We start from the raw sequence: 20,059 nt of genomic DNA, 5'->3' as shown, positions 1-20,059 counted from the left end.
GATAAAACCTGTGTTGATGAATTCTATAATCTGTTCATTTTCATCTGAGCAGTCCAGTAATTCTATAGTATAGAGAAGACAAAAGATAACAGGCTTCTGAACTTTTGACCTCAACAGAGGATGGTTAATTTGAGCTCTGTACCGAATTGTATGCAGACAATACAGCATTATCTGGATTTCATGATCTCAATGTTAAAAACTGCCACCAGGGGGATGGTCTATACAAATGGGGTCTCACCTCTAGGTGGCAGAGGTGGCTCTCTGTGTCCTCAGACAGAAGCATGGGTCCCCTCAGCAGCTCGTTCTCAGCCCTGTCCAGCCAGGATGAGGCTGCAGACACGGCAGCACACAATTCCTCCTGCCTTTCCAGCATTTGTTTTCTATCAGTCTGTGAACATGTGTAACACACATCAGTTGTATTAGAATAGACAAATCAGAAATACAAGTATACAAAATCAGCTGAGCTCCTATGCAGAGAGCCCCCTTTCAGGATTATTAATATCTCTCTCTCTCTCTCTCTCTCACACCTCTTTGGATCTCTCCTCCAAAGCCATACTGAATGTCTCAAAAAGAGCCCTGGGAGACGGGCAGTCCTGGGTCAGAGGCTCACCCCGGAACAAGCCTCCCGGGCTGGACACCCGCAGGCAGTGGTAAAGCTGAAAAAGCAGGAGAACCTAGCTTGTTATATTGTTGTACTATTATATTTCTGTGAAAACCATTGGCATTTGTAGGTTATTTTTTTTAGGAAAGAAAAATGAGAATTACCGGGCTCTGCTGTTCCTGCTGCAATGTGTTGAAAGATAGTTTGAGTTTTACACTGAGGTCCTTGTTAAGAGTCTCCCATCTCTGTCTTATCACCTCCTGTGGGCTCAACACTTCCAGCTGGGCTGCTCCAGTCTCTGGTTCCCCTGGGCTGTCAAGATGAAGTGGGATTTAAATGAAAGTAGAGCAATAAAGCAATAAAAAAGCATGAATGAAATCAAGCAAGCAAGACAGAAACAAAAGCAGTAACGGCATCACACTAAACACATTTTCCACTATACTGTTGCAGGTACTGCTGCTGTTCCTAAGCCGATTCCCAATTTGGAATCTATGCCATGTTTTCCCACTGAAAAAATAAAAGACAACAGAACTTTCCAGTCCCAAGACCAGAGATGTGGGTCGAGTTAGACAAAGAATTTGCAGAAAGTGGCCTATTGAACAAATGAAAAGAAATGTATGTGTTCTGCCATAATTTCTACGTTTAGTAAGTGTGGTTCGTGACATGTTAGTGTTATCTCTTTATTTTTCATCGCAGCTTAACAGCCCAACAATGCCACATTCGTCTGCCAAAAACTGAGCAATTAGATGCCCCTGTTTGTGACAATAAAAACAAACATGGTCCCAAGGAGGGGAACCAAGAGACTTTGGACACAAGACACTAGGGGAAACATTTTGCACAGAAACCCTACCTGGAAAACGGTGTACGGATTTGTGTATTCATCAGCCAACTCTGCTAGCGACAAAACCTTATGCTCGTTTCCATACAGAGTAAGACGAGCTGGGAACACAATTCCTGAACTCCTCTAGGAGCATCAACTAAAACTGGCCCATTTAATAGTGGAACACCATTTATCAAAGAAAACCTCCTTCTCCCGTGCAAACCCAACATAAGGATGGCTAGTGTGTTTCCTGGCGCATTGGCGGTACGCCTCCGGAACCAATTTATATGCACGAACGATAGCACGTTTGACAGAATTGTAGTCAAGCCCATCACACAGCGGCACAGAGCATGCAGAGGACACCTCCTGTGCTCTTCCCACTAGCTTGCATTGCAGCAAAAGAGACCACACCTCCCACGGCGAGTGTAACACAGTCGCAATGCGTTCAAACGTGCAAAAATAAGTATCCACCTCCGCCTCTCTTGAAGGTGGTACTAGAGCAATGTGCTTACTTACATCACACACGAGTGATGAACATGGTAATGGGTCAGTACTTGCATTCGGGGGGCGGGCCTTAGGAGCAGACGCAGCCGCAGGATGCAAAATGTCTGTACCGACAGCTGCAGCCCATGCAATCTTCATTGCACGTAAAGGTTGGCTCCCAACTTCAGCGCAGAATAACCACCAGCACCAACACCAACAGCAGTGCAGTGGAAAAGGGACATGATAGAAAGGGTGAAACGTGGACATACGCATCATCAGTGGGTGTTGTTTGTTTACTCAGAAGCTCCTCCCCTCGACTAGCAACAGACTGCAGCAGCTTCTTCTGCTCTGCCAACTGCTCTTCCAGCTCCTATACAAAAAAAAGTCAATAAATAAATAAGCACTCTACATTTTCTATTATAAATAAGAATAACAGAGACTCTATGTATCTGTACATGCCTTCAACCATAATAAATTTACACAATAATAAAAACACACTGTATTTAAGAAAACACAGAGTCGAAAACACAGAGCGTACTGGGGAGGATTCAGAATGCAGAGGTGCTACACACCTTTTGTCTTTGTATGTGGTCTTGGTGCTGTTGGCTCCTGGTGGAGCGCGCCTGGCTCAGCCAGTCCTGCACATTTGGGCTCTGAGACAGGGAGGAGTCTGGTTCACCGTCATCTTGCTCCTGCAAGGAGCCCTGTGGGATGGAGGAAAATACAAAAAACAAATAGCAGTCAACGGTGAACTTCTATTAAGTTCTACCACATACAAATGGCACTTAAAAATACATAAATAAACAGAAATAACTGGATTGAACATTGTGAACTTGCAAGTGTTTTTTGCACTAGCCCCACTGTAGTGATCACTGGCTAAAATGACTTACGTAGTGTACACGGGTTAAAAAAAGCGATGACAGAGGGTTCACATTACAAATGCTTTGTTGACAGCCATTACACGCTTGTGAAAATCCTCTCTTCAGTCCTGACCCTCCACGTGGACTGGAACTGCCTACAATGGCACGTAGTGCGACAAGAGCCCATCAGAGCTTGTGCCATCCCTGGACAGGCTTTCAACCATTTGCGAGTATGTCCCGCATACTGGGACTCCCTTGTAGAAATCTCTTTGTTCACAAGAAGACGTTGCTGTCATGGGCTACAGAAAGCCTTGGAAAAGGCCGACAGGCAAAACAATAGTCCAGCTGTCTAGGGGTTGGAATGGACTCTTTGTCTCCCTACATAATAAAACAGCTCTTTGAGGGATGCGAGCAACACAGAAAAGCAACATTTTGCCTAATTTTCCCGGGCCAACGTAAGTCTTCTGTATTTGCTAAATAAACAGACCGAAGCAAGTAAGGACTGCTTTGCTAGTTATATCTTGGAGAGATGAAACTGACCACCCAGCCCTTTCAGTTGGTGTGTAATTACACCCTGAAGACAAACATTAATTATGTTTAGTGCATGAGAGCGTCAAGGGACATCAGAAAGGGGACAACAACTGGATAATCAAAACTGCCATTCAAGCATTCTGATGGGTAAACTGGTAAATGTGACATTAGTGAAACACTCCCCATGCGATAGATCTTGGAAAAATGGTTCTCCATCACTCCCTGTCTGTTATAGGGAGTGATGGAGAGGAGTAGCAGGGATGACTTCTCTGACCTGGATGTGGACCTGTTTGTCCTGTAGGATGCGCTGCAGCTCCAGCAGGCTTGCCTTCAGGCCTTGTAGTTTTTGGGCGAGCTGTTCAGCGTCGCCCCTGGTCCCCATACGGCCTTCGAGCAGCAGACTCTCGCTGTGGACACTGAGCTCCGACAGGCACACAACCTTCTGCTCGATCTCCAGAAGCATTTTCTGGGGAATGAATCGAATTTCATTGAAATATGTAACGGAGGTATATTACATCAATATAAGCTTATACCAAATATTTTAAGCATTGCTGCATGCTTAAAAAAGGCTGATAAATAGCTGTAAATACAGGGCATCGCTCTCAGATTTTATTCTCATTCTTTTATTTTAAATTTCTCCTCTTGGACAGATCCCTTTACTTTTATCTCAATTGAAATATTGAGAATCTTCTTCTGGTGTATGAGGGTTCTTCTAAATGCCCAAGACCAAGGGTGGTAATCTCTTTCAAGACGTTTCACCCTAAAAGGGCTCCTCTCAAGAATGATTCCCCATCTCTATTCAGAGCCTCACCACGACATTCAGAGAGGATTTGAAAAGACCTTCCTCCCTCAATTCCCTCCCACATTCCTGCCACGAACGATTTCCCCTCCCATGCTCTACGACTCAAATTGTCTACAATAGTCAACCACAAGTACCATGGTTAGGACCAGCCTACATCTTAGTTTCATCTCGAAGTGATCTGGTGATTGAGTATCAACTAGAAAACATAACTAGACATTTTACATCATAGCATAAAGGTGATTAATTAAAGTTATTGATCTGAAGTGTCCTGAGTCACTTTTCTGTTTTATTTCCCTCTATCTTATCCTAGCATAATAGTGTATCAGTGTGCACTTGAAGTATGAAGTATGGTAAACAAAATGGCCCATTTAATTTAGTACACTACACACTCAAATGTGATATGTCACTTGTGTTCAGCAAACCCTAAACATACTGACATGGTGGGAAAGGGGGAATATAAAATTCTGAAAACATCCTAATCTGAACATGAGCCATTCTTCAAGACTAGACAAATGGGGGCAGTGTGGTTTCATCTTTTTAATGTGCCATACGTCTCCCCTAGTGACACAAGGCAGTGGAGCAGACCTCTGCCCTGTGGGGGGTGTCTGTGCACTGTCATAGTAATCGTCTTTAACTGCATCTACATGGGCTCCCATGGTCGGGCAAAAGAGGCTAGGCACCAATATGGCTTCCAACTGCAGAGCTCACCTCAGATAAGACAGGATAAGGTATGCAGCAACTGTGGACTGCTTCTTCAGGAGATAATGATTACTGATTCCTTTATTTTTTCCATAATGAATAATAGTAACTGTGCATAATATTTTAGGATTTAAAATGTAAAAAAAAGTATTAACATAAATTAACTGATATGTCAACCAACATCCAGAGAATAAGGAGCTAGCAGCAGGTCTGCTACCTACTGAATGGCTCACTCTGAGGTCAGGGGTCACCCTTCCCCTTAATCTGAACACAGAAGCACCAATCTGAACATTAGTTTTCCCATGACAACAGAACGTGTGGGACGTGAGGCTGCGGCTCAAAGAGGAATGCAGGCAGGCAGCAGGGCACCTAAGACTGTAGTCCTCTAATCCCATCAGCCAATAGGATGTAAGAAAAAACACTCTTAATCAGATTTAGTGCCCATCTGACAGGCTAACTGCAGCAACACTGCAAAGGGCCAATATAAACAGATGGAGGAGTTCAACTGTGTATGTTAGTGGTTAAAAGTCGTGCACTTTTAAGAATTAATGAATTTTTTACGTAATGTTAAGTATACATCATTTAAAACAAACGTCAAGACTTCCTAATTTGGAGAATTTGATGACGGGTCTCTTACCTGGCAGTCGAGGAGCTGCTCTTCCATGTCCATATCTTGTGGGTGTGGCTCCAGGGCGGAGCTGAGGGTGGCACGGGTACTGAGCAGCCAGTGGTCCAACTCATCAGCTTCGCTGTGATAACGCTGCAGTGCCTGCTCCTGACGCTGCTCTTCGAGTTGCTCACTAAGACGCTCCTGAGGAAGGTGTCACGGAGGAAGGTGCAGGCACACGCACATGCACGCACACACACACACACACACACACACACACACACACACACACAAACAGGCAGACACACATATACGTCATACATCATCAACGATGAAAACAGAGGCACAACATTCTAAATTAAATCCAAGACACAAAACTACTAATTCAACAAAAAATGATTCTGCACATCACACTTTTCTCTCACATTATTTGGGATCGAAATCATTTGACTCAAATCCCTCTGCTATTTCCTGCACCATGTAGCCGTTTAACCGTTAAAGAGTTTACACAGCACCTCTCTGAGAGCTCATTAGCACTCAAAACTAATAACGTCTAAATCATATTTATTTAGAATTACTGTGATCATATGACCCTCATGTAGGAACATTTATTTTAGGACAGTTGTAATTAGCAATTATTGAACAAGCATACTTTAAATAAAGTATGATGCACACTCCTAAGTGTACTCACCACAACCCAAAAAGATTTGCAAGCTAATTAGCAACCTTTCATACTAAAACACAAACTGCAAATAGTAACAGCTGTGCACAATACAGCCCAACACCAATGTGTTCTGTATAGTGAAAGCTGTACAGAACACATATACACACACAATATAGTGAAAGCTGTTACAAGCACATTTGTAAATGTAATAAAAAAATGACATTTCAGATATTAATCAAATATTGATTTTCCTAAACAGTCAATTGTCTGAATGGCAAATGACATTCTATGACATTCTACACATAGAGAAAGAGATTAATGTCTCCAAAGCTTCAGGTTTGATTATATGAGGTTTTTACAAATCAACAGTGCTTTTGATATAAAAATATAATTATTGTTACTTTCACATTTATTATGCGTGTCTTTTCAGTGCTACTATTAGGGAGTTTCCAAACAATTTCAACAAAGTATTTCAATACTTTTTGCTCAGTGTTGTAGTTGCAGCTATTTGGAAGGTATTCCCAATAAAGTGGCCAATTTCCTCTGGAGGAGCATGTGGGGCTATCAGAGGCTTTTTACCTCCAGAAGCTGCCGTTTGCCCGAGGCCTGCATGCGGATGGTGGACATGCGCTCCCCCAGCACGGTCAGGGTGGACTGGAGGGCCAGCTGGTCAGCAGCGTCGGAGTCCAGGCTGTCAGTGAACAGCTCCTCACTGAAGCAGGACTGCAGGTCGTTAATCTCGTCCTGCAGCATCAGGATCTCATCCATCAGAGCCTTTCAAGAAGAGAAGTGAAATGGTGTTCCAAACAGGTTAAATGTGATATTTGCCATTTTAGTAATTGTCACAAATAAGCATCCTAAGCATCATAAAATCATATAAATGTGTAAAAAAGTAATGTATTGCATTAACAGAGAGCTCTGGTGTCATGGAAGTATGCTGTAGAACTGGATAGGACAAAAATGTATTTCCATTGTCCTCTAGCCAACCCCGTCTTGTTCCCACCCCCAATGTTTCTTCTCCTCTCTCTTCTCCTTTACCTGATGTGCAGCCATCTGGCTCTCTGGGCTCTTGCCTGGCTCTAGACCCTCGTTGAGTGCTGCTTCGATGGACTCCATCTTGGTGGAGATGGACTGCAGGGCCTCCTGGTAGTGCTGCTGGCGCTCCAAAGCCTCATATAGACTCTTCTGCTTCTCGCTTATCTAGAAACGTCGGGAAATACAGAAAGAGAGAGTTTTAAAACGTTTTTCCTCTCTGCCTATTTACATAACATAATGTCATAAACCATAAACCAATAAACCAACAATTAATACTATCACAGACATTCGACAGGAAGCTAAAGGCTAAAGTTTCGGTGCTGCACTAGTACTGTTAATGTGTGACAGCCTGTGTAAACACCAACCACGTTCTTCAGCGTTTCCCATGAGCGCTGCAGGTCGTCCAGGTTCGACGAAGCACACAATTCCATCGTCGGGTCATACAGCTCCTGCAGAGGAGCCCGGCACAGAGGGGCCCGACCCTACGAGAAAGAGACACTGTATATAAAAGCAGGATACAGAGAAGTGATTTGAATAACATTTTAATAAAATTTTGTGGCAGTTTTGACTAGGCAAAAAAGGATGAAAATTCCACATATCTCTAGATTTCTCATATTCACATTAGCGCACCAACCAGTTCTGCGCCAATGCTGAAGCAGTAAGTAGACTGTTCTGCAGTGCAGATGGTGCTTGGGAAGATCCAGGCTCCTGGTAGCACGCCCAGCGTGAAAACGCCCCAGACTAAAATCATGCATCCTGGTTGCATTTTACGGCACGTCGGCCTATCATGGTGCCACATAAACGTTCACAAGATACACACACAGCTGCACAGGCTGCTGATTGGTCCACCTTCACTTTTATCACCTTCAGCTACTGAAACCACAAACTTAAATATCGGCCTCTGTGTGAAAAAGTAATATGCGCTTCATTTAACCGGTGATGTGTTGTCAGTTCATCCTAAACAGAACTTTTTGCCTCGCTCACACACACACACACACACACACACACACACACACTGAGCGTTTACGCCAGAGGCTGCAGGGCGAGCCGCGAGAGCAGCTGCCATGTTCTTTGTTTCGTCTCACGTTGTCTCCAGCTCGCCTCTCTCTGCTTCAGCTGTCTCACTCGCTCGACTCGCGGCTGTTTCTGTGGTGGACGGTCTCTCGGGTCACTACCCCGGTGACTCATATCTGCAACGCTCTCCTTCCATCTCTCCCGCTCACGCTCCCCATAGGCCCCTGTTGTTTTTCTGCATTATGAAATCTTGTGCTATAAAAAGGCCCATGCAGCTTTTCTCACAAATACCACACTATCAAATTACGGCACCTAGTAATGGTCAAACTCTTTCTAATTTAATCCATCGACATCATCGTCATCTCTGGGGATCAAGCGACTGTAACTATGAATATAGACAACAATGCCACATACGTCCTCTTAACTCCTTATCCATTTGAGATGATAATGTCACTCTGAACTGTAACGTATGCATGCCTGTTGAAATTGCCGAAATAAAACTAAGCTCAGCTTTAGGGTTTTATGTTCCTGCTAATACGATTGAGAACGTTGAGGAATCACGATTCCAGATCGTGAGACTCTATGAACGTGATTACTTGCAGCTCGACGTGACCCTTCTGCTGCTAACAGGCTGGTTTATTTAGATTGGGAGATGGGGAGAGGGACAGAGGTGTCGCAGATGGGGACTGAGGTTAGGGTGGTGTGCAGCAGCGGACGTGAGTGGAGGCAGGGTGGAGGGGGTAATACCTGGTTAAGGGGGGCTTCAGCGTTAGGCACCGGTGAAGGGGAGCGGCAGGCAGGGGGGGAAGAGACCTCACTGTTGGTGCCCTCCTCGCCCGACTCTTCTGTGACGGGGGATAGCAGTGTGTGACAGCGTCCGGCTGTCATCTGGTCATGCAGTGCACACGCACATATACACACACACACACACACACACACACACACAAATAAACCCAATAAAAAAGAGAAGAAAAGAAAATATTTGAGGCGTGCAAAATAATTGTTTTGGTTCTCAGAATCCTTGAACTCTACCACAGTATCATGTTTTATTCTTTGTGGAAGCTTAAACTCAGTCTGACACTTGCGCACTGACACAGAAGTGTCAGAAGTGTTTAGAAGTGTGTGTGAATGTTGGATTTGAACAAGAGAAACGTAACATTTACATTTTACATTTAGACGCCCTTATCCAGAGCAACTTACAATCAGTAGTTACAGGGACAGTCCCCCTCTGGAGAAACTTAGGGTTAAGTTTCTTGCTCAGGGACACAATGGTAGTAAGTGGGGTTTGAACCTGGGTCTTCTGGTTCATTAGGCAAGTGTGTTACCCACTAGGCTACTACCACCCAATTCACCCAGATGACAGATTAACAGATTCTGTCATCTGTCTAGTCATTCTACCAATCAAGGGATGCCAACTCAGATTCATCCTTCGCTCTCTGTCTTATGTCTAATGCTGGTTTAATGTGTTTTTCTGCTATACATATGGACATATATACATATATACATACACATTGGAGTTTTGAAGCTTGTTAGAAAGACTTAAAAATAGTCTTTCTAAACATACACTTTAAGTGAAAGTTGAATGAAGTGATGTTTTCCTTTTTATTCTCAGACCCTTCAATCTGACAGGAAGTAATGAATCAGGTTGAGGCCCAGCATAACCTCACAATGTGCCGCAATGAGATTAGAGGAAGCAGCGCAGCCTGGAGTCATTCATCTAACTGCAGCGCAGCCGTGACTAAGAGTTTTATAAGCGCAGCTTAAGAGAAAAGGAATGGTCATGGCTGCACGCGTTCAGTCGCTCTCATGCACACACATACCACAAAGCCAAACCAGTCAGGGCAGGCGAAACACACCGAGTTAAGCGCGCTCTGCATTTAATGGCAGTTTAATATTCTTCCCTACAGCAGCATGCTAAAAATAGACCTCATTTTCAACAAAAGCCACTGCAGAGTCTCACATACACACACAAACACACACACGGAGCCGCTTTCTCTGCTCCTCATCTAACAGGAGTCACTGCATGCGCTTCACAAATGATAATATGCAACTTGGCTGTTTTTTTTTTTTTTTTGTCGGGGTCCATTTCTCATGATGCAACTCGGAGCAACCTAATACAGGAGACGGCTGGAGCGTTTTTTATGCTGCAGCAGAGAGGTTTGCTGCAACTAAACAATGATGCAGTCAGGGCTGGCGAACACCCTCATCCTGTTTCCTGGCTCTCTGAGGCAAACAACAACAGCACATGAGGAGATCTACTCTACTAGAGGAGAATATGTCCATGGAAAGAAGTAACAAGAATGGAGCTACAAATGGAGTCAAGAGAAGAGGGAGAGATATGGGGCATGACTTCAAATGATAGAGATGCCTGCTATTCGCAGCATGTGCTGATCGCTCACCATGACAACGGAGGGGTGTGCCGAGGGATGTTTGGCCATCTCCTCTTCTTCCTCCTCGTCCTCCTCCTCCAGCTCCTCCAGGCCATCAGAGAGTCCCTCCACCTCGCTGACGGACAGCAGCATGGTGGCATGCTTCGCCTTCACCGTCAGCATCTTGCACTTGGTGTTGAGGGATGAGATCTGCTCCTGGTAGCCTTTGATCTTCTGGGCCAGCTCCTGTCACAAAACATCGCCGGCACAGAAACCCCCCCCCAACAAACACTGCGTTTGGTACAATCCACAGACAACAGGAGGCAAATTAGTCCATGAGGGGGAGCGCAGGGGTTAATGCGGCACAGAGAGGTACCGGCACGCGCTCATCAGACCCATCGCTCTCGCTCTCTGTTAGAGAGAGAAAATGCACAAGGCCCGGCCGCTGCGTCAGGGAGTCTCTGAGCTTTTAGCCAATCACAGCCCAGCAGTGGCGGGGAGGGGTTGTGTGAGAAAGACAGGGTGACGGGCCAATCACAGCCTTCTCTGTACCGGCACACAAACACACTAGCAATAGCCTGCTGCATTACAGGAAGTGACCTCATCATGCCTGGCCGCTAGTCCTTCCCGCCATGTTTCCTTCCTGCTTTCTCCAACCAATCTGTGCCTGGCAGGTTCCTTCCAACAAAACAGTCAGCCAGTCGGCCGGAAGAATGAGGAGTTCAAATTACAGCCGCCTTGAAACCCCTCCCGCCACTCCTCGCTCGCTCACCCCTCCCATTCCCTGTCCCAGATGGGCCTGGCTCTGCTAAAGAGGTCATGTGACAATGTGGGGCAGGGGGGAAATGCAGCTATAAGCTCTGCGGGAAAAAACACGAGATACAGCACAGCTTAAATGGAGGCTGTTCATTCATACTCCCCTCTACTGCGTTTTTTGCACATGTCAGACACTAAAGGCCAGTGATATTACTGAAAATAATATTAATTTGTGCAAAGAAAATCTAACGTATCTAATTCAGAAATTTGGGGGATTTACATAGAGAACCTCCCATTCTGTTTATTTCCTTTCAATTGTGCTATTTGGGAGACAGAGGTGAACTGAAATAACTGAGATCAACTTTATAACTACAGTTATAACTATAACTAATGACCCCATATACTATGAAAGGGTATTTTACATATCATCTGAGTTCCTGCAGTTAAAATATTGTTTTTCATAATCAGACTAAAGACAGCATTTTTTATGAAGGGTTAAAATAAGGCACTAAACAGGACATCCTCAGCATCAGTGCTGATAATATGGTGCTCCTCCCAAATTGAATTCTGTTTGGCTGAGAACGATTTGTAAAGTACAGAACTGTATTACCGCCATGCAAGAATGAGAAAAGATGGAACAGTATCAGTACCAGTAACGTTTTGCTAACATTTATGTGTACAACCCAACACATTTTAAACCTCTTGTTAACTAATTTCAAATTGTGTAAATGAGTTTCACGCTATAGCCTAAAAAGACAAAGATTCATTTTCATGTTTTATGCAACAGCAACTTTATAATAAGCTAAGAATATATTATTATGGAAGAAAAAAACATGCTTTCATATTAAAATATGAAAAAGCATCTTGTTATAATAATAAAATTGTTATTACATGATAATGATTTGTTTTTCTTATTATGGCATGACAGTAATACGCTTCTGTAGCTCTACCCTCTGTAGAATTTGATTTCTGCAACAGGCCCTCACCTCGTGGTGGTGAATTTGAGCTTGGAGCTCCTGAATGTTGCTGGTGGAAACTGGTCGGCCCTGGATGACCCGGTGAGCCTCCTCGATCAGCCTCTGCAGGTTCCGTACTTCCTGTTCATACTGCTCATGCTGCACCACTGCCTCCTGGGTAAAAACAACACACTCTTTGTTTTAACATTAACAATCAACTGAACAGAACCCCTTTATTCTTGTTAAGAACTTAACAACATTAGCATGTACACTGAAAAAAAAGTAAACCGTTGCTGTTCTTTGTTTAATGTTTTTCATGCTATAGTAGTAAAAAAACATTATTATGCTCTTTTAAACTAAGCTGTCTAATTTTTTCCTTTTTACTATAATACTACACAGCAGTTTTTTTTATTTAGCCTGTGGTCACTTTTTAAGGTGTAGGCCTCTAAGAAATCTTAATGGTTTTTGAGCCAATAGGCATGCTTATTAGCATAAAGTAGAAAAGGAGAGTAAAGTTAAGACTGCTTAGACCCCAATCCTACCTCAATCCTGGCTCATTATTGTGGCATGTGTATTGTGACAACTCCACAGTAATAGCCATGTGAGAGTGTTTAGAGCTAATGCAAACATTTTACATTTTCAACTGTATTAGAGTCTCGGATTTAAGCCCCTGTACAAATAATTATTTGACCCCCTGATGATTTGTAAGTTTGTAAAAAATGATCATTCTCTAATTTCAATGGAAGGACAGTGAGAGTCCGCACATTAGAAAAAAGTTATACATTCATTTATAAATCAGAAGGCTCCCAGTTGTATTTTCTACAAGTAAGGAGCTGACATTGGGACCTTCTCAACTCGTTACCTGTATAAAAGAGTACATAGAAGTAATCAATCTATCCAGAATCCAACACCATGGCCAAGACCAAAGAGCTTTCCAAGGATGTCAAGGACAAGATTGTGGACCTTGAATGGGCTACAAGACCATTGCAAAGCAGCTGGGTGAGATGTGACAACAGAGGAACCATAAAATAACTCCCTCACTCCCACTCTCTTTGTCTTCCCCAGATGGGTGGCACCGGGGGCGTGACATCAGAAACAACAGGTTCTGATTGGTCTGTGACAACTTCCTGTTGGCCAGGGGTATAAAGGTCTGCTCACATGTGGGGAAGGGACTCACTTTTTCTTTTCTTTTCTTTTCCCAGCTGTCTTTCCATCGAAACCGGATCTTCTGGTTTTGAGTCTGCTCTATCATCTTATTTCTTCCCATGGCTCTGCCTCTTTTCCTCTATCTCTCCCCCTTTACTCTTTCTTCTCATTTTTATTTTCTCTTTAACCTTGGTACCTTTTTACATTCAATATTCACATGTAACTACAATAATTATTTACCGGTGTTAATAAATTAGAAACTGTTCATTTTTAACCATTGTGCCATGCCTCTTTCTGCCAGGTAACATCAAGTTGGAGTGGTTTGAATACAGTGGTTTTGTGTGGAGGGAGAAAGAGTTTTTTCTACGCTCTCTTCTCCCACACCACATGGTCTTTTTTACAGCTCCATGGCTCATTCCAACAGCAAATACATTTTTTGGTTTGTTAGTGTTCTGTCTCTCACTGTTCAAATAAACCTATGATTTAAATTCTATTCTGTATATACATATATTTCCCCGACGGTAGGAGAATATGTGCACTTTAACACATAAGCACACAACGAAATGTGCCCTCTGCTTTTAACCATCACCCTTGGTGAGCAGTGGGCAGCCATGACAGGCGCCCGGGGAGCAGGGTGTGGGGACGGTGCTTTGCTCAGTGGCACCTCAGTGGCAACTTGGCAGATGGGGATTCAAACCGGCAACCTTCCGTGGCCACTGCTGCCCCTGAAAAGGCCACCACTGCCCCTGACTAGGCCACCACTGCCACTGGGAGGGGATTACAACACCTTCAAGAATATATAAGAGGCCACAGGATGTTTTGGATGTTATGATACATGCATGTTTTATCACTGACCTGTAAGATGTTGCACTGCTGGATGATGGTGTGCTGAAGCTGGCTGGTCTCCTGCTGCAGGCCCTGGGCCGTGTGGCAGATTGGCAGGCTGGCCACTGCCTCCTCTGGTAGCCGCAGGGCGCTCTGACACTGTTGCATAGTCTCGACTTGACGCTTGAAATGCTCCATTTCGGTTAAAAGTTGCTGGAAAGCCAAAGTCAGGGCAAATATTAGATCACGAAGGTTCTTCACTTTCTGAGCCTAATCCTGTAACTATTCAGACATATACTGTATCTGAAAACAAATTAGTGTTTTGAATTCCTTGAGAAACAAACAAAAATGTTGTTTATGATCACAAATCATCTCAAATGTTACCTTGTAGGAATGTAGGACAGTCTGTTCAGCCATGCTCAGGATTTTAAAGTATGGGGTAAGATAGGGGCCTGTGTGAAGTCAATGGATATCTGATTTGGATCAAGATTTTTCACAGAGCTGTGAGATTACCTGTCTTTGTGCCAGCTGTTCCCGGAGGCTCATGCGGGCCAGATCTGGGGAGGTGAGGGTTAGCTGGGCCCTCTCCAGGGAAGTGTGCAGGGCTTTCACTTTACTTTCCAGTCGGCCCACATCCTGGAGACAAAGATGTAGGGTGCAACGATCAGGCTTCCAATACTTTCTTATAATCTAGATGTTAAAAATGTCACTTCTAAATGAATAAGAATTCAATTTTGTTTTTGATATATTTGGATAAATATAGAGAATTACACATGAAGTGCTTTCAAGTAAAAGTTTTAGAGATGAGTCAACTGATGAAACTGAAATCAGAAATAGTTCACTCTGACCTGTGCAAATAATGTAGTATAGACATGTTTTTTCTCTAAAACCATTCTCCTATGGATAAAGCCTGGATGTAAGATGCTTCGTTTTCAACGCAGACCCTCCACTAAGAGCAACCCCACCAAGCTCAGGTGATCAGCTGCTGATTTGGAATTGGATAGAATTTGTTCAAATTGCTCCAAAAGTTACATTTATCGTTGTCCTTTGTCCTATTATGTCTCTTTCATAAGGGGAGCAGCAAAGGGAGTGGAATACTACTGTCACTGGACTGTGCACACTGTTAGACTATTAATGATCACCTGAGCCTCTTTAAGGTAGGGTTGTAATGAACACATTTTGGCAGGGGTTCTGCATTAGACTTTACAGATTGTACTACTTCCACATTACCTCTAGATGGCACTGTGTGTCTGTTCAAAACAGTGCACAGCATCCGACACACACACACACACACACACACAGACAGAAACCTGTATGACGTGCCACCTAGGCTATATATCAAGAAAAGCTTGCACATACATCACTTTCTCAAGCATCTCCATAAAAACCTCGCACATACACCACTTTTCCTCAAGCATCTCCATAAAAACTCGCACACACACCACTTTTCCTCATGCATCTCCATAAAAACCATACGCATACACCACTTTTCCTCACGCATCCGCATACATTTTTTGCACATACACTACTTTTTCCTCAAGTATCTACACAAAAAGCTCGCACATACACTGAAAATGCAGTGTTTTATTATTAGCAAAATAAAAGATGGTAACTTTGGTTTGTTTTAAAAACAGCAAATACGGAAATATTACCTTAGCTGCATCCTGCATGCTGTCTAGTCTTTTCTTGGCCTTGTCCTGTAGCTCCTCAGTGTGGTGACTCAGATCTGCCACCTGCTGGACCATGACATCTGTCTGAAGCACCTCAGAAACCAGCCCCACCTTCTCCACCATTCCTTCAATGTCTCCCTGGAGGTCCTGCCACTCACGAATCAGTGACTGTGCACACAGACACAAGTAAGCAAGGACGTCATACACACGAGGAACTGGTTTTGTGATAGGCTGCCACCACTTTGCATCCAATTCAACCTACCTGATAAGCTCTGATTTGCTCATGAAGCTGAGCAGCGGGACTCCAGATGATGGTGCAGGTCGTGACAGCCTCTGCTTTCTGAACCCAATTCTTCACAAAGCCATGCAAGTCCTTATACTCTTCCAAGTGTTCTTCCGCCTGCAACAGTCAGCAGACATGAAAAAGAGAACAAAGCAGCATCTTAGATACTTTCATTAAAGTATCTTTCACAATTGAAATATTGTGATTATTTCATCAGAAGACATTTCGAAACAAACTAAATCCATCATTCATGAAAGACACCACTTTTTAGGCACGGCTAAGCTGTATGCTTGGGTATATAAGCTTACCTTTCGGAGGCGAGCAGACCAGCTCTCTCCCAAGTGTACGGCATTGCTCTGGGCATCGGCTACTTTAGCTAAACTGGAGCACAAGTGCTTGGAAAGAAGTGGGTTCTGCTCCCCAAACTCCTTAACTGCCCCGTCCAGCCCAACCAGAGTGCGAGCACAAGCGTCCAGCTCCTCACAGAGACACTATGGACGGAAAGACATGCAAAACAGGGGACGGATGAGATTTCTTGTCAAAGCTTCCACTTTCTTATTGTGAGTGCCTATGGTATAAAAAAACCTTTGTCTCTTCTTTGGCTACATCCATGTCTCTGCTCTTTGTTTTCAGCTTTGTGGAGATGAGGTTAATTTTCTCAGACAGGTCCTGAATCTGAGAGTTAAAGTCGTCTCTGATGTCTCTGGTTTGCTGCACCTCCCTCTCTCTGGCCTGAACCTATACAGAAAATGCTTTTTAATACTGTACATTATGACTTTGTTGAAATGTCCCTCTACAATCCATTACCTGATCCTCAGTAGACCCCAGTGCTAAGTTAAGCTCTGCCAACTGAGTGCTGATTTCAGAGGGGACTGCAGTCTGCAGGTCCTGATATTTGGCATGCTGGCGCTCTGCAATCTGCTCCACTGTGTGTCGATGGGACGCCACATCACTGTGAGCCGCCTGGAAGAGAAAGAGGGTCTCAATAATATGCTTCTGAAGTAACTTGTTATTCCACATTAGCCTATTAACAAAAGTGTACAATACATAAAAAATATTAAATTGTATTAATACCTCCAGGTCCAATAGCAGCATGTCAAGGTCGGCAGAAGGGCTGAGCAGCAGACCCCGTGTGTCCTGAATCCAGCCTTTCACCAGCCCCAACTCCCTCTCCACCTCCTCCCGTTCCCCCAGTTCTGCCTGCACCTGCGACCGGCTCACCCGTACCCTCTGAAGAAGGCTGGTGGGACAAATACATACATGTCTTAAGCTTAGAGCTACATATCTATTAAATATTGTCCAGTAAAACTGGATCATAAGTGTTTGGCTTTCAGATAAAAAGATCAAATCATCTTTTGTGATGGACAATTTTTAATGAAAGTGAAGTAGATTATAAGTAGTGTTAAACAAGGTTAAAAGCTATGGAGAATTACTTAAACGATCAAAATATATTTTATTTTATCTATACATTGGCTTGGAATGGCAGTGCTCTGGCCTTCCAGAAATTTCACAATGCTTGGAAAGTAAGATTCATATAGAAATTATCGTATTAATTATACACATATACACGAAGGCAGTAGTCTACCTGTCATAGCTCTGCTGGATACTACTGATCTCCTGCAAGCAGAGGGAGGGGTACGGCTTGGCCTCTGCGTCTGTCTCGGAGAGCAGACCGAACGCCTGCTGGCGCAGGAGGGTCAAGGTGGTGTTCTCTCGCTCAACCTCATGGCTAAAAGAGTCGTGGTACTCCAGTAGACTCTGCAATGCCACCCTAGAGGTGGCTTTCTCTGCCACGCTGTCTGGGATCCGGCTTTGCAGATCATCTGAGGTAGACCGAACCTTCGCCATCTAAAAGGAAAAGTCACTGAATCATTCATGTGTATTTTGCTTTTAAAACTCAAATTATTTTATATATATATATATATATATATATATATATATATATACACACACACACACACACACACACACACACACACACACACACACACACACACACACACACACATTCATTGCCAACGGTTTTGAGAATTACACAAATACTGGTTTTCACAAAGTTAGCTGCTTCAGTGTTTTTAGATCTTTTTGTCATTGTTAGACTGAATCAACTTCTGGGCCAAATCCTGACTGATGGCTACCCATTCTTTCATAATCAGTGCTTGGAGTTTGTCAGAATTTGTGGGTTTTTGTTTGTGCACCCGCCTCTTGAGGATTGACCACAAGTTCTCAATTGGTTTAAGATCCGAGGAGTTTCCTGACCAAGGACCCAAAATTTCAATGTTTTATTCCCCTAGTCAAATAGAGAAAGAGAGAGATAGCGAGATAGAGAGAGAGAGAGAGAGAGAGAGAGAGAGAGAGAGCGAGACCAGCAGAGGGCCACAGTGAGACATGAATACCAACCACTATCACAAGCTCGAGGTTGCATAGCAAATTAGTGGGTCAGGCAACCAGCTGACCCACAAAGTCATGGGTTCAAACACCACTTACTGTCACAGTGTCTCAAACTGTGGAATGAACCTGTGATTACCGAATTAGCAAATATCTAGTCTGCTCATTGTTTTAAACAAAATCTTATTCCAGTTCTAGGTTTTGGTAAAGCTGAAAAGGGTGCCAGTTCTTCACAGTGCAATGAAATAACTTCATTGGCCCCACAAACATTTGGACTCCTGTACCATCAGCCATCATCCAATCTGGAAATGTCTTCCAATATTGAAACCTTTCAATGTTTTTAATTGATTTGTTTAGTTGATTAATAAAATTAATAAAATGCTTTTGGTGTAGTTTATTTTGGTGTAGTTTCTTTTTCAGTAAACCTCTAGCCCCAAGTGATGTCACGTCCTCAGCTGGACAATAAAACCATTGAGACTGTTTGCTGACTTCCTGCCACATGATCTAATTTCCTTTGACCTACAGTAAGTAATAGGTCATTGCAGCACTGCTGAGCTGCCATTACATTTCCTCTGCTCTGCTGGTCTGATTATGGCAGGCCACTGGGAGTGAGCCCAAAATTACATCACAGACTTAACTAGACCACTGCTCTACTTAACAGTGACCTTGTTTCCTTATCTAAGAGTGACCTTATTTTTCAAACATATCTGCAATGTCCACCCGTTGGCTATTTTTATAGACCCAGTGTAACATATAGACTATAATCCAGCAACTGTGATGCAGAAATATTCAGGCCAAATAAATGGCAAACCAAAAATAGCCACTTTTGGGTATTCTCTTCACAGCAGTGCTACCGACACATCAGTGCTGCTGCACCTGGTGCCCTCCAACCAACTCAACAAAAACATGCCACTACTTTGTCAATGTCATTGAATGGGTCCCGGGCAGGCTGTGCATGTGCAGAGGGTGCCATATGTTAACACCACTCAAGTTTATCATGAGTTTTGTGATTAAAAATGACTACCGAAGCACTACCTTTTCACCAAAACTCCTCCACTCCTGAGCAGTGACCTCCAGTGCCCTCTCCTGGGACTGCAGCACTCCACACAGTCGGGTCAAACGTTGCCACGGAACTGTGGAAGAAAAGTCTGTGCCAGTAGAGATGCCAACCTGCTCCAGCTCAGCTGCTTGTTTTTTGAGCAAAGCCAGTTTGTCCTCAAGGCCCTCAACCACTAATACAACAGACTGATATATAACAGAGTGAAGAGAGAACAAAAGAGACATAAAAATACAATTAAAAATCAGTATCAGGAGCATGTGTTTTATGTGACAGGAAAAATAATGGCACAATGATTTAAAAAGTCACAATAAATTTACTCTATGGTTTTGGAGCTTGTCTTCTGAATCCTGAAGCGAAGCTGCTTTAGGTGTGGTGAAACTGGTCATTGTCTTCTCAACTTCATTCAACTGGCCAACAACCTGTTCTCTCATCTCAAGAAAGGAACTTTGCTGAGCAATGCACCTAAGAGCGAACGAAACAAAACCACACA

The 20,059-nt window shown here is 43.6% G+C and overlaps 1 protein-coding gene across 6 annotated transcripts in view; it reads right to left on the bottom strand.

The window, feature by feature from the left end:
- syne1a (spectrin repeat containing, nuclear envelope 1a) overlaps positions 1-20,059 on the bottom strand; it is a 119,477-nt gene that overhangs the window by 26,402 nt on the left and 73,016 nt on the right. For 5 of the 6 annotated variants that reach the window (XM_028953075.1, XM_028953077.1, XM_028953076.1 and 2 more), the window contains 24 exons: positions 19,887-20,031; positions 19,545-19,754; positions 17,707-17,969; positions 17,196-17,361; positions 16,929-17,084; positions 16,707-16,859; positions 16,430-16,612; positions 16,101-16,238; positions 15,821-16,006; positions 14,682-14,804; positions 14,199-14,381; positions 12,228-12,371; positions 10,516-10,731; positions 8,864-9,004; positions 7,468-7,584; positions 7,106-7,267; positions 6,647-6,841; positions 5,434-5,607; positions 3,570-3,761; positions 2,477-2,608; positions 2,174-2,274; positions 766-913; positions 528-656; positions 239-388 (listed from right to left, as the gene is read on the bottom strand). In XM_028953075.1, coding sequence (XP_028808908.1) covers positions 239-388; positions 528-656; positions 766-913; positions 2,174-2,274; positions 2,477-2,608; positions 3,570-3,761; positions 5,434-5,607; positions 6,647-6,841; positions 7,106-7,267; positions 7,468-7,584; positions 8,864-9,004; positions 10,516-10,731; positions 12,228-12,371; positions 14,199-14,381; positions 14,682-14,804; positions 15,821-16,006; positions 16,101-16,238; positions 16,430-16,612; positions 16,707-16,859; positions 16,929-17,084; positions 17,196-17,361; positions 17,707-17,969; positions 19,545-19,754; positions 19,887-20,031 — 3,907 coding nt within the window. The remainder of the gene's footprint in view (positions 1-238; positions 389-527; positions 657-765; positions 914-2,173; positions 2,275-2,476; positions 2,609-3,569; positions 3,762-5,433; positions 5,608-6,646; positions 6,842-7,105; positions 7,268-7,467; positions 7,585-8,863; positions 9,005-10,515; positions 10,732-12,227; positions 12,372-14,198; positions 14,382-14,681; positions 14,805-15,820; positions 16,007-16,100; positions 16,239-16,429; positions 16,613-16,706; positions 16,860-16,928; positions 17,085-17,195; positions 17,362-17,706; positions 17,970-19,544; positions 19,755-19,886; positions 20,032-20,059) is intronic. The other variant, XM_028953078.1, reaches the window with a different exon arrangement.

Source organism: Denticeps clupeoides, chromosome 14, assembly GCF_900700375.1.
Source record: "Denticeps clupeoides chromosome 14, fDenClu1.1, whole genome shotgun sequence".
Classification (NCBI taxonomy): Eukaryota; Metazoa; Chordata; class Actinopteri; order Clupeiformes; family Denticipitidae; genus Denticeps; species Denticeps clupeoides.
The sequence above is the reverse complement of the archived record's forward strand: the minus strand, read 5'-3'. Positions and strand labels throughout refer to the sequence as shown.